Raw genomic sequence first — 23,173 nt, forward strand, 5'->3', positions numbered from 1 at the left:
TCTAAACGTCCTTTTCGCGTTTTAATCGAGTAATACGCGTCTTAATGACTTTCGTTTTTGGCCTTTTGCGAATGGGATTTGTTTGTTAAAGTTTTCTTTTTTTTAAAATCGATTTGAACTGGGAAAAAAAAAAAAAAAAAAACAAAAACAAACATTTTTTTCAATGATTACGCGCACGGCGCACCCGGCCTCGCCTGACAGCACGCCAGAGTGCCGCGGCACACCCCGGTTTGGGGAACTTCTACGCTCTAAAATAAACTACATTACAGGCGTTTAGCAGACGCTCTTATCCAGAGCGACTTACACAACTTTTACATAGCATTTTACATTGTATCCATTTATACAGCTGGATATATACTGAAGCAATTCAGGTTAAGTACCTTGCTCAAGGGTACAACGGCAGCATCCTTACCCGGGAATCAAACCTGCAACCTTTCGGTTACGAGCCCAGTTCCTTACCCACTGTGCTACACTCCGTCCGAAATAAACCGTTGCTTCATCCGAACTGCTCCGTAGACACCCTGGCAGTGGCGATGGATCGCCCGCGTGCCGGTGCCGGCTTGAGACCGGTACGCGCCCGTCTACCGCTTCCTCCTGACCGCCGCTCTGAGAGACCGCCGTGACTGGACGCCAGGCCTTCCTGGCAGGGACGTGCCCCTGCCGTCAGCCTGGAAGCGGAAGCACCGGGCACCAAAAAAAAAAAAAAAGTCCCATCTGCTCTCCCGGAGCCTGATTGGATTACCTCTAGGGAGGTACGACCAAGCAGCCAAACACTGCTCGGATTTCGGCAGAAACTCGCTTTCGCGTGAAAGGCCCCATTTGAAACGCCACCGAACGCCACGATGCTACAGATCGCAATAAAGGCACCAGTAAACGGTGCTAAAAAGAGACGCGACGAATACCGCTTGAAGTTTGCATGCTAACAGTGCAAAAGAAGTGGCTGCGACTGTTCACCGCCCAACCCCCGAACCCTGCATTTACAGATTTCTTGCCTTCTCTCACTACCCCAGTTAATTCTAAAATAACTAACAGAGTAGATATCTTTGCGAGGCTGCTCGTGTGTCTGCCAGTGTCCTCATTCAGTCACAGGGAAGGTTTCGTTCGTGGTGTGAATCGCGGTGGTCATTTCTCGGAGCACCGCTTTTTAACACCTGTTTTTCCTGCCAGGCTCGGAACGGAGCGTAGCACAGTGGGTAAGGAACTGGGGCTTGTAACCGAAAGGTCGCAGGTTCGATTCCCGGGTAGGACACTGCCGTTGTACCCTTGAGCAAGGTACTCAACCGGAATTGCTTCAGTATATATCCAGCTGTATAAATGGATACAATGTAAAAAGTTGTGTAAGTCGCTCTGGATAAGAGCGTCTGCTAAATACCTGTAATGTAATGGAATGCCAGACGTGCGTGCGCTCAGCCTAACGCGTCACAAACTCCCCCATCGATTTGGGGAAAGCCCGGACTGGCGTGCACTCTCTTCCGCGCGCTCTCTTCTGAAACGTGCGCTAAGGTTGGACAGGTGTAGGGTCGGAGGAGGACCAGGACGCGTAGCTTGTGTGTACTGCGGGCGTCCAAAGGGGGCTTGCTAAGGCACAGTGAGACCTGGATATCCCCAGCAATTAAAATCCCTCCCATTCCCCATTACACCAGTTACACAGCACTCTGGGGCGACATAGCTCAGGAGGTAAGAGCGGTTGTCTGGCAGTCGGAGGGTTGCCGGTTCGATCCCCTGCCCTGGCCGTGTCGAAGTGTCCCTGAGCAAGACACCCATCCCCTAATTACTCCCAACGAGCTTGCATGGCAGCCTTTCACCGTTGGTGTGTGTGTGTGTGTGTGTGTGTGGCATCAACTGTAAAGCGCTTTGGATAAGAGCGCTACATAAATGCAGTCGTTTACCATTTAGCACTGTGTAGGCCTGTCGGCCACAGTCAAAACTCAAACGTCTTCATTAAATCAACAACTAGCGTGAATGTGTAAATGCAATGCTATACGCAGTCACACACACACACACACACAGTTGACAAAACAACACACTGAGAAGTTCACCTGCATCTTGAATGGGAACGGCTCTTTCCAACCGCAATTTTCGGCAGAGGTTATAGATATTCAGCACGTTCAAAATTCTGATATATTGGATATTCTGCCTCGTCACTCCTCATCGAACCGCTTCCGGCAAGACAGGAGCAGGAATTACGGGTTGGCGCAAATACAGTTAAAGACCGCGCGCGTATATATTCTTCGCCGAAAAACGCTCACAACCGCGAGGCGGCGTTAGCAAACGTTGCCGTGCCGACGACGACAGGCGACAACGAAAGAACGACTGAGCGCTCGTTCGTGTGGAAAGGGGAGTGAAGGATGACGACCGCAGCAGGTCACAGAACGGCTTTTAAACCTCAGTGTCCACAAACACCCCCACCCCTCCAGGGGGGGGCGAGAGTTCACCTCTGGTGCCAGGGACCCCCCCTGATAACCCCAGGTAGGGGGACAGAGACAGGCAGCCTTTCTAACACAAGTATCTGAAATACGTACTCGCACGTGCAGTATGTAATTCATACACAATACAGGTCGCCTGCTTCGATTTTTTGTACTGTTAATTTGCGTGTGCCACCCACAGGGCAACAGACTACACACCATTTATGGATACACTTATTTTGGAGGCGTTCTGTATTTTGTGAGACGATACATATCTTCATGTATTTTTTGCCCATCCCTAAAAGTTAAGAGCTTTTCACAGAATCTCAGGGTACACCGTACGGACGGGACCCAACACCTTCACCTCAACGAGCCGATGCAACCACAGATAGCAGGCGGAGGCTCCACGGCCTCCACCCGTCCCACCTTAAGCCCCGCTAAGGCTGCTTTCTATTTCGGGGATTACTGACCGAGCCGATTTGTCCCAGTCTGTGTCAACAAGGACCAATCCTTCATTTATGAACTTGTGACGCTGCCCTTGAACTACCCTTTCAACTTTGAAAAGGAACACAAATATAGCCATATATTTTTCTGACCTGTGATAAATGTACATGAAATGAAAAAATTTATTTGGACAGGGTCCACAAGTCTTTAACCACATACTGTGTTGTATTCATGCAACGTTTCTTGAGCGTTCTTCGACAGCACCGACATCTCAAAGTCACTGAAACGAAGAACTATTCAAATACATTTGTGGATTCAATATGCTAGGTCAAATAAATAGAAACAAATGTAGTTCTCATCTTCCCGACGTAAACCTGAACTTCGTTTTAAAACAATAGGCACGGCGGAACAATAGGAACTTACTGGAAGAACGCGAGCGAGCGTTCATGAAGATGTTGAGGAACCTTCGTGAAAACGGCAGGTCGGCCTCGGGGCTGGAGTCCTCCGACGGGCGGGCGGGAACCCGCCTCGCCTTCCTCCGGCTCCCCCCTTCCCCCTCCTCCCGCTCCTCCTCCTCCTCCTCCTCGTCCACAGCCGACTCGTAGGGGGAGGAGACGCAGTTGTCGTAGACGGTGGCCGAGTCGCTGTCGTCGCTGTAGCCCCGGTAGCACTGCCGCAGGCTGACCAGCTCCAGCTGGGCGTGCTCGTCCACCACCAGGGTGTACTTGACCGAGTCGTAGGAGAGGCCGCTGGCCTCCGAGCCCGCCGAAGTCCGCGGGGCCCCCGGGGGGACCCCGTCGCGCGCCCCCCCGCCGGTCGCGTCCGGGTCCGGGGCGGGGACGGGGGCGGGGGCGTACGCCTCGCCCTCCTCGCCGACGGAGCGGCGTGTCCGGTCGGGGAGGGGCCGGTAAGGAGGGGGGGGCCCCTCGGGGTCCGAGCCGACGGACGCGCGGCCGCCGTCCCCGCTCCGCGAGGCCGGGGGGGGGTCCCGCCGCACGGGCGTCAGGTAGATCTCCTCGGTGGGCTCCAGCCGCACGTCGGCGGGGTGGTAGCGGATGCGCTCGCGGTGCCCCTCCCCCGGGGGCGGGGCTTGGGTGTACGGGGGCGGGCCCTGAGTCTGCGGGGGCGGGGCTCGGGCCTGGGCGGGCCCGTCCCGCGTCTTTGAGCCCTTCTGGCACGAGGGGTCCATGGAGGTGCCCCTGTCTTTGGTCTGGGCCCCCACGCCATGCTGGACCTTGTCCTCGTCGCTCAGACACACGTGGGCTGGCGTGAGCTCCCCTGTCACGCACACGCATGTGCATGCACACAGACAAACACAAACACATAAAGATTATTAGTTAGGCGGCAAAGACCGTAAAGGTGAGGATCATATGGAAAAATCTCATATTAACAGTACATATAACGTGCTGAACAGACCAGACAGGCTTTTAGTTTTCACTTTCTGATTTACTGAAGCTTCTTCTGCACCATAAAGTATACACAATGTTTCCTGTTTTAGATCATAGAAAACAGGGGTTTTTTTTCAAATGAAAAGCTTTATTTCAAATAAATGATACCCAAATCTATATGGCAGATAAACTGAATAAAAGGTAGACACTCCCTTTTAAGGAAATATATTTTTACTTTATTCATGAAGTATAATAAATAGACTAAGTAATAAAGCTAATAAATAATAAAGTTCACTCATTTCTTACAAGCAAGCGTTGCACCTTTCATTCAATCTGTATCAGACTGGTTTTTAAAGATTTTTTTTTATTTTTTTAAATAAAAATATCTTTTAAATGCCACTTCTCTCCTACAGTGGGTGACAAGCATTAGAAACCTGGGTCGTCACAGGAGGGGGTTAATGCTAATTGAAAACACGTGCTGCTGCGCTAGCTCATGGCCGGCTGCTCACACTTCAGTCACTGACACTAATAGCAGAGCCGAGGAGAACAGAACAAAGTGGAGCAAACGGTGACGCTGGCAGTTCCAGTGCCCAGGTCTAACAGAGCCTAAAGCCCAGGCGTAGAAGCAGAAGTACTGATTTAGGCTGCTCGACGGTGGACCGTGTGAGCCTGTGACTCGTGTGAGCGGGTGACTCGTGTGAGCCGGTGACTCGTGTGAGCAGGTGACTCGTGTGAGTGGGTGACTCGTGTGAGCCGGTGACTCGTGTGAGTGGGTGACTCGTGTGAGCCTGTGACTCGTGAGGCGGTGACTCGTGTGAGCGGGTGACTCGTGTGAGCGGGTGACTCGTGTGAGCCGGTGACTCGTGTGAGCGGGTGACTCGTGTGAGGCGGTGACTCGTGTGAGTCGGTGACTCGTATGAGCCGGTGACTCGTGTGACTCGGTGACTCGTGTGAGCTGGTGACTCGTGTGAGCTGGTGACTCGTGTGAGCGGGTGACTCGTGTGAGTCGGTGACTCGTGTGAGCTGGTGACTCGTGTGAGCGGGTGACTCGTATGAGTGGGTGACTCGTGTGAGCCGGTGACTCGTGTGACCCGGTGACTCGTGTGAGTCGGTGACTCGTGTGAGTCGGTGACTCGTGTGAGCCGGTGACTCGTATGAGCCGGTGATTCGTGTGAGCCGGTGACTCGTGTGAGTCGGTGACTCGTGTGAGTCGGTGACTCGTGTGAGCGGGTGACTCGTATGAGCCGGTGATTCGTGTGAGCCGGTGACTCGTGTGAGTGGGTGACTCGTATGAGCCGGTGATTCGTGTGAGCCGGTGACTCGTGTGAGCGGGTGACTCGTGTGAGCCGGTGATTCGTGTGAGCCGGTGACTCGTGTGAGCGGGTGACTCGTGTGAGCCGGTGATTCGTGTGAGCCGGTGACTCGTGTGAGCCGGTGATTCGTGTGAGCCGGTGACTCGTGTGAGCGGGTGACTCGTGTGAGCCGGTGATTCGTGTGAGCGGGTGACTCGTGTGAGCGGGTGACTCGTGTGAGTCGGTGACTCGTGTGAGCCGGTGACTCGTGTGAGCCGGTGACTCGTGTGAGCGGGTGACTCGTGTGAGTCGGTGACTCGTGTGAGCGGGTGACTCGTGTGAGCGGGTGACTCGTGTGAGTCGGTGACTCGTGTGAGCCGGTGACTCGTGTGAGTCGGTGACTCGTGTGAGCCGGTGACTCGTGTGACCCGGTGACTCGTGTGAGCCGGTGACTCGTGTGAGCGGGTGACTCGTATGAGCTGATGACTCGTGTGACCCGGTGACTCGTGTGAGTCGGTGACTCGTGTGAGCCGGTGACTCGTGTGAGCCGGTGACTCGTGTGAGCCGGTGACTCGTGTGAGCGGGTGACTCGTGTGAGTCGGTGACTCGTGTGAGCCTGTGACTCGTGTGAGTGGGTGACTCGTATGAGCAGGTGACTCATGTGAGAGGTGACTCGTGTGACCCGGTGACTCGTGTGAGCGGGTGACTCGTGTGAGTCGGTGACTCGTGTGAGTGGGTGACTCGTGTGAGCCGGTGACTCGTGTGAGCAGGTGACTCGTATGAGCCGGTGACTCGTATGAGCTGGTGACTCGTATGAGCCGGTGACTCGTATGAGCTGGTGACTCGTATGAGCCGGTGATTCGTATGAGCGGGTGACTCGTGTGAGCGGGTGACTCGTGTGACCTGGTCACTCGTGTGAGCCGGTGACTCGTGTGACCTGGTCACTCGTGTGAGTCGGTGACTCGTGTGAGCCGGTGACTCGTGTGAGTCGGTGACTCGTGTGAGCCGGTGACTCGTGTGAGCCGGTGACTCGTGTGAGCCGGTGACTCATGTGAGTGGGTGACTCGTGTGAGCCGGTGACTCGTGTGAGCGGGTGACTCGTGTGAGCGGGTGACTCGTGTGAGCGGGTGACTCGTGTGAGCAGGTGACTCGTGTGAGCCGGTGACTCGTGTGAGCCGGTGACTCGTGTGAGCCGGTGACTCGTGTGAGCGGGTGACTCGTGTTAGCGGTTGACTCACGCGTACAGCGTCTTCCTGCAGCGCAGGCTGGGGTCAGAACAGGGCCGGCCCGTGGCATAAACGCTCTAATCGGTTGTTTAGGGCCACAACCGCTAGGGGGGGCCACACGGCCAGGAGGGGGTGCATTGCCACACGATGCAATGTTTATCTAAGATAAATTACATTATTTTCATAATTGCGTTATTCATCCCCTAACCTCACCTGTTTTAAGAGGCGAGGAAGAACACGAGACCTTCTCCTGCCAGCTGTACTTCTTACCAAAGGAGTTGTTGTTCAACGTGTCCTGTGATTCAATTAGGATAGAGGGGGAGAGAGAGGGAGAGAGAGTGAGGGACTCAACAAAGCTTTTATTCTGAGCAACCAAAGCCCTTTTGTCTGTGACAAGAAGCGTACATTTAAAGGGAACATGGACCATTTCTCAATGTTCATACCACACACATCACAAATACACACAGGTACAAACACATCCAAGCAACACACACACGTGCACACACACACACACACACACACACACACACACACAGAGTATGTGTACACTGCGCATAAACACACATGTACACACCAGTGCACAAACATACAAACACACATGTACAACGAGCGTTCACACAAATATACACACTTGCAAACAAACAAACATGTATACAATCACAGATATAGTATGGTGTGTATACACACACGCCTGCGCGTCCACTAACACTTACATACGGATGCACGCACACACACAAATACACACACACACACCCTGCGCTGCTACAGAGAGGGGATTGTTTAAAAGTGCAGAGGGCTGATCAGCATTGGGGCCAACTGCTCCCCCTCCCCCCCCACCCCCACATCACCCTGGCCTCCCACACATCTCTGTCCCCTTCTTATTAGCATTAAAGAATCAGTTTCCTTCCAAAAAAATGTCAAATTTCATCAGCAAACTATCAAGGATCAGTTTCACGTGTAAAACACTTTTGTGTGTTTAAATAAAGAAACACAATAACTATGGTACACTTGCAGGAGCTTTACTCTTCATGTGTGTCCATTCAAACATGAAGTCGTGCATGAAACCACAATGTCCAAAAGACAACACAAGGCAGCGTGTTGTCTGTTGGACAGAGTGGTTTCATACATGTCAATTTACATATATTACCAAGTGTTTTTTTTTTGGCAATGGTTAAAGGAGTAACATGGTGTTTGAACGTGACACTTCCCAGTTGTCTTTAGGCAACAACAAAACAAATGTGCATAATTTTTTTATTATTCAGTCATTTCAATGTACTTTAAAACGTATTTTTCTAAGCCTAAATTTCCCACTATAAAAGTTCACCCGAACCGTCTGGGCGTGGTAATGAGAACTGTCAGTTAGCTATGATTGACAGACCGTGCCCCGTTACCATAGCTACCCCCATGATACGCGTTCTTTATCAAGTATCGATAGATAGCTAAGGTAAGGACGTTGACTTATATCCAATTATAATTTTTGCTATCTAGCTAGCCAAGTTAAGATAAAAGCACAACTATAACGTCCTCATAAAAGCAAACTAGCTAGCTAACGTTATCGATAACATTGCCTTATGAAAGCAAACTACCTAGCTAGCTAACGTTAGCTAGCTAGCTAAATGAATATAACCAGAAATAATCTAATAGTCCTTAAAAGGCACTCTAATTTAAGCGAACCTAACGTTAGTCAAAATTTGCATTGTCTTGCCTGTAAGCCAGCGGCGCAAACTATGGGTCTCGAGTTATCCATGGGTTTACGGGGCGTGGAAAGGGGAGTGGTTACTGTGTTCGTGACGCACCAAGTTGACAACTTTCTCAACCGGTTGAAAATAGGACGATAAATTTAAAACGCATATTTCTCCAAAAATACAGAACGGACATATTTAATACTTTACTCATTGTGTTTCTTCAATGCCTCTTGTGCAAAAAGCACATAAAACCGAGAAAGTGTGAAAATCACCATGGTACTCCTTTAAAGCTGTGGTGTATCAGAAAACACCTAAGGAAGAAGGCCAGCTGTATGAATGTTATTCTTTACAGTACATTGCAGTAAAATTTTTATTTTTGTACTGTATCATCTTCATTCTATTCTGCGACATGTAGAGATCAAAGCCACGTTTGATCTTGGATGGGGAAACTGGCTTCTCTGAGGCTCCAACACCCACGCTGAGATTACCCAGAGCAACGCTGCAGATACGCATCATCAGTGCTTTCCCCCCAAGAAGGCTGCGCTTCTGTGGCTCTGGGTTTTCTGCCTCGTATAACATTTACCATCTGCCTGCCCTGAGCGTCCTATAATGCTTAAGCTGTCACTGAAACTGCCACCTTAAAAGCTCTGCTCTTAAAAGGCTGCCGACGGCGATAGCTTCCGAGAAGCGTCGCGTAGATCGATGAAGACGGATTCGTTCGACCGCCAGGGGAGAAGCAAGCAGGCCGGCCGGACCCGCTGGCAGCTGGCGGCGGCGGTGGTGACGAGCAACGCCATCTTCCCCCGCCCACCCCGCTCCAGCCCAACCGCTGACTCACTTCCACTTCCAGCAAGGACAGCTGGCTGAGGTTGGGGTCCGTTGCCACGGCAACCGCATCCACTGACGCTGACGGCAGTACGGGGCGGGGATGCGGTTGTGACGCGGACGCAGCGGACGAGACGGGGCTGGACCGTGCGTTCCGTGCAGGTGTGCTTGTGTGTGAGTGTGTCTGTGTGTGTGTGACTGTGTGAGTGTGTGTGTGTGTGTGTGAGTGCGTGCGTGCATCATTCTGCTTGTGAGTCATTGGCATTGATTTCAAATGCCAAAAGGTCAACGATTCGATTCAAGTCTCCAGGAAATTGTGAGAAAAACAGTAACGCTGCAATATTCACATTCACCAGCAGTGCGGATTTCATTTTGAATAAAATGTGATCATTTGTTCCTAAATGTCTACGAGCTATGAGCCCGATGAACGCAACAAATGAGCTCGTGCGATTTTTATGTTGATTAATCTGAAAAAAAAAAATAATATGCTCTGAAATATGAGCCGGGACCGGGAAAGTGAAGCTTGGCGGTTTTTCATAGCGGGGAAACGACGCTTCTCATAACGAACGTGATAAATCGCAATAATGTCGTTTATTGGGCCCCGGAGATCGCTGTAAAAAGAAATGGGACGAGATTTAAAAGTCTGCCATTTGGCGGTGCCCTACATGTGTGTGACACACTTTAACGTCCCCAAACTTTTGCTTTTTTTTTTTCGTAACGGGGAGCGGATCTCGTATTCGCTGCAGCGCCCCCTGCAGTCACTGCGCAGGAGGGCGCGCGCTTCCCGCTGCGTGCACGCCTTCCGCTAACCTAAGTTTCTGAAGTCCCGAAAGCAATCCTGCACTGAGCTCGTTAAGGGCAAAAGCACCGACGCTCCCCATTAAAACGAATGGGGAATATCAGACTTTCGAAGGCAAGGCGGGCTGTCCTGCCAGGGCGCTCGTACGGCCAATCGCACGCCACCCTGCGGTCCGGCGTTAGCGCGGCAACAACCGGACACCGGGACGCGTGGGAAACGCCACTGTGCTGAAGCCCAGTGTTTTACCTGGATGAGCTTACCCCCAAAAAACCCCAGAGTGTCATCAACCAGGGAGCTCTACAGTTAGAGAGATTAGAATACCTTCGGTTCGTTCTGTAGGTAGCACAAGCTTTTGTATCAAATTGTTGCACACTGCATCAATGCCTAAAAAGTGTTCAGTCTATTGTATAGTGACATGACACAAGAATCGGTATTACCATTCTAATAAGTCATTACGAATTCAACATAACTCCCAACAATCTCCGCTGGGTCCGTCTGGCTTACCTATACAGCACCGAGAGCTTGGAACTCTCCAGGGTTCCCTTACGGAAATGACCACTGAGTCTCAGCCCTTAAGAGCATGAACTTCTGTACCATCTGACCTCATGCAAACAGACAGAATTCAGATACAGCCTCACATGCCTACACAATAAAAAAAGAAGTTATTTTTGAGTTGAGATTTCATCATCACAAATGCTCCCATCTCACAATCAGTAATTCTTCCCCATTGGACATTTAGCTAGCAAACAGAACATGTTTAAAAAAAATTTTTTTGTGGAAAAAAATGCCATCATTTTCTCTTCTATGCAGCACTGATGATGAATATATTAGACAGGAGTAGACCAATTTAATTTCACATGCAATCCTATTGGGAGATAATGAAAGCTAGTGCTCTTGAAGATATGTATTAAAGCCATTGTGTCTGTCTTCCTCAGAATTACTCTGATAAAGGCTTACAGTAAAAACTTGCCAACAATAAAGTTTTTTTTCCCCACTTCAGTTTCTTTCCATGAGTGGTTGAAAGTCTTATTCCTAGTTCTTCGACTGTTTTTCACATACCTTGGTAGAACTGTGAGGCAGTCCCAGAATGTTATTTGCGCTTCAGTGCCGATAAAGTTTAACATTATTCTTAAAAATTTGTTTTTTTTTTTTAAGTCAAGAGTAGATTTTAAACCTCTGGGCATTTATTGTCAAGGGGTGCGTGACCTAGCGTCAAGGTGCAGGTCCAAGGTGCTTTGGAGTGTCCAGTCCCTAGATCATCCCCCATGAGTGTCCAGATCAGGGATCACCCCAAGGATTCCGGATAAGGTCCTTCTCTTCCCCTTCTTGGCAACCACAGGTATGCTAACCAGGCTATCGCCCTTTTCCATTTAGCATTTAGCATTTTTTGACCCACGTTCTTTGGCCTTCTCCGCCTAGCGCCCTCGACTGCCAACTGAAGCAAGACCTTCAAGCCCAGACCAACCTCCTAAATGATGTCATAGGAGGTTAAACCACAGATATCACTATAGACTAACAAGAGGGCCAGTTCTGTATTCATACAGAGCTACCACTGTATACACTGGAAATTCAGTCGACCCTTGCATCGATGCTGTAATATTCCTGGAAAGCACTAAGGGGTATGACTCTGCATTAGCAGTAGCATTAGCAGTGGCTGTTTGGAGTCACAAGAAACTCCTGATACCAAATAGAACTTTGTATAGCTCAGCAATGCGAGAACATAAGGACCCAATCATCTGACTAGTATAAAGTAAACAAAAAACATCTGTGGCTAAAGCTAACCTAAAATCTGTGAAGCTTTATACCAGAGGCCCCTGTTCCTCATATTCCCCTTTCACCTGAAAAATAGGACCATAGTCTGTTTGTTAATAACAAATTAATTTTCTGCTGTGTGCTGGACATAACTTACATTATTATTATTAAATGGACTGCATTCACCCATCCACACACACACTCACACACCAATGGTGAAACGCTGCCATGCAAGGTACCAATCAGCTCGTTGGGAGCAATTAGGGATTAGGTGTCTTGCTCAGGGACAGTGCGACACGCCCAGGGCGGGGGATCGAACCGGCAACCCTCCGACTGCCAGACAACCGCTCTTACCTCCTGAGCTATGTCGCCCAAAACCACATTAATAATAATAATAATTATTATTTTTTTTTAAAAATAATAATAATAATAATTATTATTATTATTATTATTTAAAGTGAGATACTGACACAGAGAAGCTATATCTCTGTACTATTCCAGGAGTGACTGGAAATGATGTCATCCAGATGCAGAAACTGTCCCTCATCAAACATTCATCAGACCGCACAGCTCCACCTGCTGGCCATTTGAAGTTCCTGCACAATCGCCTTCGAAAAATACAATCGCCGGCATTGTTGAACGCCGGTCCATCTGAGCCGCCTTTGTGCGTTCCGGGGCGAACAATCCCGCACCTCTGATCTCAAACTACTCGAAGGCGAGGGCGCGATTTGCGTTCGCGGCACCACAGGAGAAAACATACGCCTGCCGCCCCCCCCCCCCCAAACCCCCTCATCTCGCTTCCACGCCCGGTTGGAGGCGGAAGAAGCCTTTTCTCGGGAACGGACAGAGCTCATCCAGGCAATTCGTTGTTTAATGATTCCCTCTCTCCTTCCATTCACATGACAGCTCTACCTCCGTTCCCTTCTGAACAGGAGCTTGCACAGGGAGATCGGTCCCAGCCGACAGGAAAGCACTCCCAGCTCGCAGCTCTGTTGAAGCAGGGGAGAGAACAACCCTGTTTATTTTTACACCAGGGCTGCTGACACGCGCAGCTCGGCACACGTGAGTTTCTGGAAGACGGAGGCGCGAGGAGGAGTCAGGCGGGGTAGCTGGATGATGCATTTGGGAGGGAAAGCCCCGCCCCACTCATCCTTCCGAACCACCCTACCTCGTCCCAGCCCCAAAAATCGACCTCGGCCCTCGTCCGTACGTGACCCGAAAAAAAACGACGGCCGCTCCCTCTTCTTCCCCCCCCTCTTCCCGAACGCTCTTAACTCCGATCGACGGAGCCCCGAGCGCGGCCCGCGGGGGAAGAGGGGGGCTACTTTCGGAACCGGAGGGACGGAGGAGGGGCGGCGGAGGGAGGGTACGACAGACACGCGGCACGCAGAGGGAGAACACACTGTAACGCGGCGCACATCGTAACGCTATCCTGTTAAATTTAACCCTGTTTTACGTTTTTAACTTCTATGACCGACGATACTCGTCGTTTTTTTCCCCTGTCCTCCTTCGCTCTTATTATTCCTGTTAAGCACTTCGAGCTGCATTCTGCGGTACAAATAAAGCCATTATTATTATAAATATCCCCTTTTTTGTAAAATGCTTAGCCCATCAACTGGTCACAAATAAGCTTATCTTTAACTGGTCACAAATAAGCATACCTTTAACTGGCCACAATAAGCTTATCTTTAACTGGTCACAAATAAGCATACATTTAACTGGTCACAAATAAGCTTATCTTTAACTGGTCACAAATAAGCATACATTTAACTGGTCCAAATAAGGTTATCTTTAGCTGGTCACAAAAGCATCTTTAACTGTCACAAATAGCTATCTTCTGAACTGGCACAAACTAACAAGCATTTCTGACAATAAGCTTCTTCCTGTCCAATACTACTTAAGCCCTGGTCCAAAACCAAACGGTCGGCCGGCCGGATCACGCGCAACACGCTGGCGCCGATCCATCCTACGGGCGGACCCGCTTAGCGGGCGCGTCGCTAAACGGACGAGTGGCGTCGGGGGGTGGCGGGGGTCTCACCTGAGTTCGAGGCACCTGCGGGAAGAGGTTGAGGGTGGTGGGTCTCTTGGGCCGGTAGGTATCCATGGCAACCGGAGCGGGCTCCTCGGCGGGGGGCTCCCTGGCGGGCGGCGCGGCTGGACGGTCGCGACTCTCTCCCGCCGCGTCGGTCGGGTCCGAGTGAGGCGCCTCCGCCTGCAGCCTGCCGGGGGCCCGCCCCTCCGCCTTCCCCAGCCCGCGATTGGCCCGCCGCGTCACCTGACCCTGGGAAGATTGGGGCAGCGGCGTTTCAGTCAGGAGAGCGCTGGCTGTGGCGACGGGGAGGGGGGTTGGGGGGGGAAGGAGGGGGAGAAGGTGAGCCAGCCAATCACGGCCGTGCGATGATATCAGCCTGTAACTCTTTCGCTGCCAGCCCCAGTCTGTGGTGCTGTTCACAACAAGCCCACAGCTGAGTAGAGAGAGGAGCCGAGACAACACGAGCTGCTCGCACGCTGCATTTACTTCAACCGTCAAACAAACACCTATACCGTAATTACAGCCTTAAAACGGTGACATTTCAGATCGCTGGCGTTCGCCGACTCACCACGCACAGTTCTGTCCCTCTGAGGCTCTGACTCACGTAAAGCCGAGCGAACCGGTGTCACATTCCGCCATCTGCCAATTTTCCTAATGAGCGGACGGGAAAGGGAAGCGCTAAACTCGCTCGCAGGAAGCGAGCGTCTCGAACAATCAGCCTGCCACTCTCTTCAAAAAGGCCCCTTCGTGATCGATGCATGGTTAAAAGAGAGGATGAATCGATGATCCTTGCACACGAAGCACAGCCGAAATGAAGCAGCAGGCAACCAAAAACATTAGCTTTGATAAAAATTGTGTGTGAAATTGGGATTACTAGTCCATAGATCAATGTGAAATCGTTATTATTATTATTATTATTATTGTTAATAATAACAATAATAATAATAATCATCATCCTCATCATCACGATAATAATAACAATAATAATTATTATTATAATAATAATAATAACAATAATATTTTTTAACCAGTAGTTACCAGCAATAGGAAACCTGCATAATTAGTTCAGGTAGAAGGCACTACAAGGCACAAAAAGATTCGTATTAAAAATGTGATTCAGCTCAGATGTACTGGCAGCAGCAGCGTCACACCCTTTTAATCACAGAGCTGAAGAGAACTACCCCCCCCTCCTCCCCCACCCCCGCCATAGCAACACCCCCCCCCCCACCCCCGCCTCCCCCGGCTACTCTCTGACCTACTCAGCCTCCCTATGACTCACGAGTCACACGCTCGGCCATCACGCGCACGCGGGCAATGCTGGGTCAGGCACGCCGAACTCTCGGCTCCGCCATAAACCGGCAAGCGCCTCACACAGGGGCGACATGGCTCAGGAGGTAAGACCGATTGTCTGGCAGTCGGAGGGTTGCCGGTTCAAACCCCACCCTGGGCGTGTCGAAGTGTCCTTGAGCAAGACACCTAACCCCTAACTGCTCTGGCGAATGAGAGGCATCAATTGTAAAGCGCTTTGGATAAAAGCGCTATATAAATGCAGTCCATTTACCATTTACACACACAGAATTTCACACTGAATATCAGCACCGCTCAAAGACACGCATGTTAGGTGCGCTCCTGCAGTCGCCCTTGACCAAGGCACTGGCCTCAGAACTGGAGTTGTTCCCCCGGGCGCTGCACTGTGGCTGCCCCACTGCTCCTAAGTAACTAGGATGGGTCAAAATGCAGAGGACAAATTACCCCCACGGGGTTCAATAAAGAATATCTTGTATCTGTCTACCGTAATATCACTGCACTTCCTACCTGAACGTCAACAACCCACATTCGTGGAGAGCAGGCAGCAATGGCATTTTTCCTGCTTGAATTTGGCCCGCATGACACAGAGATAGCCGTTGCCTTTTAAAACGCCACACTTACGCACGTGCTCGGTCCAATTCCTCCACACTTTCTGTTTTTCTATTGTCACACCACCGGAATGGGGTCTGCACGCTAACTGTAAGACGGAACCGTTAGCGCACGCTCACTGTAAGACGGAACCGTTAGCCCACGCTAACTGTAAGAAGGAACCGTTAGCGCACGCTAACTGTAAGAAGGAACCGTTAGCGCACGCTAACTGTAAGAAGGAACCGTTAGCGCACGCTAACTGTAAGAAGGAACCGATAGCGCACGCTAACTGTAAGAAGGAACCGTTAGCGCACGCTAACTGTAAGAAGGAACCGTTAGCGCACGCTAACTGTAAGAAGGAACCGTTAGCGCACGCTAACTGTAAGAAGGAACCGTCAGCGCCACGCACTGGAGGCCATAGGGACAGCACGTCTACTGTAAGGTAAGGTTGAATCCGTTATGCATGGATTTGTGCGCTGCAACTTGTTAAGACGGTACCGAGGTTTTATGACGAGCACTGCGAATGTGAGAAACCCGGACGGACAGCTAACCTTAAGACCGGCAGTAGGCTTGCGCGCTCCATCGTGAGGAACCGGTCACGTTCGGCGCCAACGTAAGGCGACTTTGGGCTTGATGCAACCTCCCCGCTCCTTAACTCTCGAAAAAGCAGATTCCCGACAGATTCCTCGTCCGGGCCCCGTCACCAGGGGGTGACATCACCGAGGAAGCTAGCCGCGAGGGGTGAGCGACACGCCGATCCCTCAACGGAAAAAGACTCGCTTGTTACCGTCCCGACCGAGCGGTCGGAAACCTAAGGGACGGGCTACGTTTAGAATGGCAGGTTCGCGGACACAGAGGCGTCCGAACAGCTGCGCCGAAAACGGCAGGACGAGCAACGCCAAACAGCGACACAGTCCGAACCCAGGGACCGTCGCCAGGGAGATCGCACTCCTGCCACCGCAGCTGTGGCCTACTTCTCCCAGAACACCTCGATACAAACCGAATGGGGAAAATTCCCAGGTTCTTACTGCAATCTATGATTCATTACCCTCAGGGAGAACGGTTTACAGACATCCATGACCCTGGATATCAGAGCCGGGATCTCGCCCAAACATCGATAAGCTAAATAACACACTGCAGACAACCTCCCCCCCCCTTGATTCAACCGAGATTTATAGACGTAAAACATCAATGCTGGACGGACGGATGGCCGGACAGACAGACGGCTGCGCAGAATTGCAGCAAAACACAACAATGTTGACGTAAAGTTAATAAAGGTATTTCTACAGTGAGGCTGTGAGCATCCAGAAGCCAGAATGCAGGGCTTGAAGCAACAACAGTGGATCTTGGCCAGGAGGTAAATGGGTTTAATTGGGCCATCAGCCGCGATTAACCGTGCTAATGCATTAGGAGCCAACGCTACGACTGCTAATCCTATTCCATGGTTTGACAGCACGAAACAATCCTCTATCTGCACGTGTGGTGATCTGTCAGAGTGACGCCCGCTCGGCTAACCGCGACTTTCTGCCAATAGCCCGTTGGGTGGGTTTTCAATTCAAGCAAAGGCTAAACAAGAGTCTGCATCATGCAACGATTTTTTCAGACCCCATATCTCTACCACACCTTTAAATTCCCGAGTATTTACTTTTTTTTTTTTTTTTACATAATACAAGCGTCTTGGATGACAAAAACATGCTGCAGTGAAAATAGATAGGTTTGAACAGATAGGTTTGAGATTAAGACCAGAGACTCATGTCCCCTACAGGGGACAAAAATGAATTCCCAGGTCTTGGGAGGATATGGAGCACAGCACTTTCTAGACTGTTCTTCGTCCTTTTAGGGAAATACTGTAAAGCTGACCTGCAATGAGACCCAACCTCAACCGAGAAGTCAGTTCCATAAATGGTTATTTGTTGCCATTTCAGCAGGGGAGTATGTGCAGTGGGTTATAATGCTTTTATACAGCATGTGACACAGTGTGAGAGAGTCAGCTGACAAGCAAGGAGATGCTCTCCTCCATCTTAAATGGGCATGACCTGCACATCAAATACAACTCCAAAAGGGGCCAGGGACATATGGACGTTCCTGCCGTCTCTTTCCGCCTCAGCTAAAGATACTCCCTTAAGGTGCAGGCTGCAGCCCTCCCCCTGCTGCGAGGATTTAATCACACGTGGCCCCTTTAAGGGCTTTTCACTTGTTGCTAAGCGACCAGTCGGAGACGGGGCAGGGAGACACAGTCGACGGTTTTTGGCCCATTGAACACACTTGGGGTGACCTGTACCCAACAGGTCTGGGGGCCCGCCTCTAAGTAGTGACATCACACCGAGCAGAGCCAATGCAGTTCTGAAGAAGGCCTACATTAACCATCTCCATCAACATTACGTTCAGGCTTCAGCAAAATTGCGGTGACACAGCATAAATATTCACACAACACAGCGTCAGCACCTCACTCAGGGGCGCAGCAGCAGTGCCCTGCCGGGGATTCAAACCTGCAACCTCCCAGGTACAAAAACAGTCGCCTTAGCATAACACCACACTGCCACCAACATATAAAATGTACAGTACATACACATACATGTATCATAATACATAACATATATTATTATATAACAACAAAACATATAAAAGCACACGTTCTTGTTTGTTGATTTAGTATCGTGTCACAGTATAATACAGATACTTCAAAAGAATCTGCAGAGAAAGAGAACATCATTTAAGGGAGCAGCTTTTCAGCGTAACACGGTGCTTGACTAGTTATAAATGTGCACTCCCTGAGAAGATGAATCATGGGATACTGTCAGAGTAGCACCCTCCATAAACAACATCATGAAAGCATAAGAATAAACCACCACAAACAGGTGCAGGCACAAGCTAGCTGGAAGAAAATGACTCATTTTCTGTTAAATTACATATTTATTTTTAAACCAACTATATTTACACAAACTAGAAATACCACCTCGCGGTTGTATGCCAACCAGTAGCCAGTTTGGATATAAAATGTCATCACTTCATCATTTTATCCTATTAGATATTTGTGTGAAACTTTGTCATAATTAGTGTATGAATTCTTGAGTTATGGCCAAAAATGTGATTTGTGAGGTCACAGTGACCTTGACCTTTCACCACTGAAATCTAATAAGTTCTTCCTTGAGGCCAAGTGGAGGTTTGTGCCAAATTTGAAGAAATTTCCTCAAGGCGTTCCTGAGATATCGCGTTCATGAGAATGGGAGGGACGTGAGGTCACAGTGACCTTGACCTTTGACCTTTGACCACCAAAATCTAACCAGTTCTTCCTTGAGTCCAAGTGGACGTTTGTCCAAAATTTGAAGAAATTTCCTCAAGGCGTTCCTGAGATATCGCATTCACGAGAATCGGGACGAACGGACGAACGGACGGACGGACAACCCGAAAACATAATGCCTCCGGCCACAGCTGTGCCGTCGCGGAGGCATAAAAATACAAATCCATACAAAGACATTAAGCATACATTAAAACATGGTTAAACTGGCGAAAAATATACCACGCAGCCATATACCATAGCTTCAAGCTTAACTTGTATTACAACATTATTGTAGTACTACACAATGCAGGCCCTGGTTAATGGTTAAATGGTATTTTAATGTATCAACGTGTCCACAGGAAGAAATTCAGCACGGCACGATGAAATCTCTGTCGATGGATTTTCCCCAGTTGCACAGCCAACGAATAAATCTCCAAGGAAACTGCTGAGCGGCTTATCCGAAGGTTTTGAACACTAACTAAGACCTAATTCCTGGCCCGTTTCAAAACCGTGTTACCGCCGTCTACTACAAACAGACAAGCAGAACACTTTACCTCTCCTAGGTCTTTAGTGAAAATCCATTTGTGCTGATGGGTGAAGGAGCCCTGGTGGCCATGGCAACCCTACCTCATCCACGTCCAGGGGCTGTGTCGGGCATCGCCCGGAAACGCAGCGCTGGGGCAATCCGCTCACACCGCCTGCGCATGTGTCTGCGCAGTACGCAGCAGGATGACCTCACAGGGGTGTGGTTCGAAGGGGTGTGGCCAAACACATTCACTGGGCAACGGGGAGGACATTACTGACGCCAAACCTGAGTGCCGTCTGTTTTGGAGAGACAGACTAATGCAGTGTTGGGTGGGTGTGAGGGGGTGTTGGGTGGGGCAGAGCTCCATTTAAGGACAAAAAGGTAAGTGGGTGGGGAAAAGCAAATAGGCCAGCAGGGACGTCCTGTGTTTTAAATCTGTTTGGGCTGAGCAGCGAGGACGGTGGCTAACAGAAATGTGCTCCAGCCTTTTGGGGGCGGGGGGGGGGGGGGGGCGGGGACTGGGAAGGGTTCGACAAAGAGAGGCCGAATGACATCATCTCCTGAGAATCTCCAAAAGAAAACTGCAAACTGAAGGAGGGCCGTGAGCTGAATGTGAGTAGCTTTGCGTCCATTTCTGGGAAATCTCAGGGACTGCATTTTACGTGACTAGGTTTTCCGGGCTTTCCAGTGGCATTAATCATTTATATAATTTATACAGCGCTCTTGTGAAGTCAGAAAAGATCTGACACTGCCAGAAAAGATCCGATGATTATGGAATTTTTTCCCGCCACCCCATGGGCATCACACATAACTCTGGAGTATACCCATCGTGCAGCACAAGGCTGAGGGAACGTGGGCTGAGGGAAGCCCGTTGCCACGGCAACCGAAACTCGCCCGGTGCGCGCGCGCGCGGGCGATTGGTCGGGCCGGGGAGGCGCACGCGCGACAACGCGACCCCCCCGTCGGGGACGAAATCCACACCCCGTCAGGACCGCACGTGCTCAGAGAGGGAGGCGCCCTGACAGCTGGTACAGCAGCCTTCCTGTTAGTCAGGAAGCACGTGAACGCTCGTCACAAAGGCGAACAAATGAATATGCTCAAATGCAAGAGCGATCCTGCTATTGGGCGGTGGGTTTCAATGTAGATGTGGGAAACTGAATCTGGACAGAACATTGATATGGAGATATACTGTATATCAGCTGATTAGTGCAATTTTTTGAATGAACCTAATCAATCATAATACCATGCTGATCAGTTACAAAGCCATTGTAGCCCACGTAACAGACAGCTAAATGTGAATAAGTCACCATAAGATAATATAGGGAGTTATTCTGAAATAAATGTAAAATAAATGTCAAAAATGTTATGTGCTTGGTTCAAAGTATCTAGCACAGCTTTATAGACACTTATTATAAATGAGAAAAGAGACTCTTTTTAAAAAAAATTTTTTACCAGTAATTTAATAATTTAATCTGAAATTTGACAGAAAACGGCAAAAAATGTTACCAAAATCTTTTTTTTAAATTTTTTTTTTTAAGTAATGAATATAACTTAAAGAAATGAATATGTAATGCTCGCTCTTACAGTAGTCAATTTGTTTAAACTACAACTAGCAACATATTTTGGGGACATAAGCACTAATCACTGATCAATGTTGCCCACATAAAACTGCTCTAGACAGGCAAATGCAACTTTCTTGCTTCACCGAAACCCACATTCACAAAGCATCTCACATAGGAGCGCTGAACACAGATCAGGTTCCCCCTGTCCACCATCATAACCGTGTGCATTGGGAACCAAAAAGCTAAACTGATCCTAGATCAGCAGTCCTCCACTAACCCTTCTAGAAAGTGTATTTCTGTCATCTGCAGGCCCCCTGGGAGTGAGGGAGGAGGAGCTAGACGTCCTCCCCAGCTCCTCCTCAGAGGGGGCGGAACTGCCGGCCGTGATCCTGCTGGTTGGTTTTTTTTTCTCCCATTTTCTCCCCAATTTTAGTTGTTATACCAATTCCCCGTGTGTATCATGGTCCTGGTCAATGCGATATCCTCTGTTGGTCTGGGGAGGGTGTAGACTACCACATGCCAGCCTCCAATACACGTGGAGTCGCCAGCCACTTCTTTTCACCTGACAGCGAGGAGTTTCACTGGGAGAGCGTAACGAGCGCGGAGGTTCACGCTATCTCCCCCAGATCCCCTCCCTGCTGAACAGGTGCCCCGACCAACCAGTAGGAGTCACTAATGTAACGATCAGGATCCATACCCTCACCATACACCGGCTTCCCACCCGCGAACGCAGCCAGTTGTGTTCGTAGGAACGTCTGACCAAGCCGGAAGTACCGCTGTTGGGGATTGAACCCGGGTCTCTGCGGTGGTAGGCGGCACCCCGACCTGGGCGGCACCCCGACCCCCAACTTCCGACCCCGCCCCACTCTCCTTTTAACTTTAACACGGTCACTTCCTGTATACACAGCAGGGAATCAGCTGGACCAGGGCCATATTCCATACCAGCCTCCCAACTACTCTGTCCACAAAATACATAAAGTCTACTAAACATACTGCCTGCTGTCTGGTGCGTATTTTTTAGTACACAATGGGTTGTATGCAGAAAATATCCTCCATACTATTTTGCAATGGTACTGTGGAAGATGTCCCGCCCTTGTAGTAAGAAGGTCCCGCCTCTTCCTCTCTGATTTATGGGACCTCTCACAAAGTTCTGTGGGACCTCCTAGAAAGTATGGTTTACTTGCTGAAAAGTGTACTCCTGAATACACTCTGCGAAACCCCCAGAAATGTCATCGGGGGATTTTAAGTACATTACAGAAAATGTACTCAACTACTTTCTCATCCAGCATACTCAACATATATACTCGATAGTAAGCAAGCGCGCTGTGCGTTTCGGACGCGGCCCAGGTCTTCCCAAGAGCCTGCTCCACCTCCAACCTCTCCGCCCTCTCTGACCACCGCTTCGCATCCTCTCTTCCTCCTCCTCTCCCGCCCTCCTCCATGACTCCCTCTGTCACGCTCTCCATCATAGTCTCTCACCTGCAACGCGTTCTTCTACCGTCTTTTGCTCGACTCCCATCACCTGGTCTTTCAACTGGGCTCGGTTGCCAACTCCGTGCTGCTCTCCTCTCTGTATCCTGCCTTCCTGTATCCGTATCTCTGCCTTCTCACCCCCGAGGCCTGATTTAAACTTCGTCGCACGTCCCTTTCGACCAGTGTCGCGCGACAAAAATAGAAGTGTTGCGTGCCGGGCACCTCTAGAATTTCGTTACGCCGCAGAACGTTACACTCTGTATTGATTGGACAGCAAAATGGAACACCGAAATTCATCGTCATGGACGTGTATTTTTTTTTTCCCCCTCCGCTTCATTATTTTTGGTTTATCCGGGTGGTGAACCACTTTATTTTTTTCCCATTCATGTCATTTTTTTTAACAGCAGAACCCTCCCCACAGGCCTTTTCTGAAGTAAAAATACAAAACATTGGAGCTTGTCAAAAGGGTTGTGCAACAAAATGTAAATCAGGCTTAAATCTCCCCCCTGTCAGTGGTTTTAGGACACCGTCTGCAGCAGCGGGACAGCACAGGAGAATGGAAACAGAGGAAATCCGACACTCCCACAA

The 23,173-nt window shown here is 49.9% G+C and overlaps 1 protein-coding gene across 1 annotated transcript in view; it reads right to left on the reverse strand.

The window, feature by feature from the left end:
- Positions 1-23,173, reverse strand: part of LOC135241814 (C-Jun-amino-terminal kinase-interacting protein 1-like) — a 60,831-nt gene that overhangs the window by 15,306 nt on the left and 22,352 nt on the right. Inside the window, exons 3-5 of the mRNA XM_064312518.1 lie at positions 13,855-14,097; positions 6,969-7,050; positions 3,273-4,127 (exon numbers count right to left, since the gene is read on the reverse strand). Coding sequence (XP_064168588.1) covers positions 3,273-4,127; positions 6,969-7,050; positions 13,855-14,097 — 1,180 coding nt within the window. The remainder of the gene's footprint in view (positions 1-3,272; positions 4,128-6,968; positions 7,051-13,854; positions 14,098-23,173) is intronic.

Source organism: Anguilla rostrata, chromosome 16 (assembly GCF_018555375.3).
Source record: "Anguilla rostrata isolate EN2019 chromosome 16, ASM1855537v3, whole genome shotgun sequence".
In the NCBI taxonomy this organism is placed as follows: Eukaryota; Metazoa; Chordata; class Actinopteri; order Anguilliformes; family Anguillidae; genus Anguilla; species Anguilla rostrata.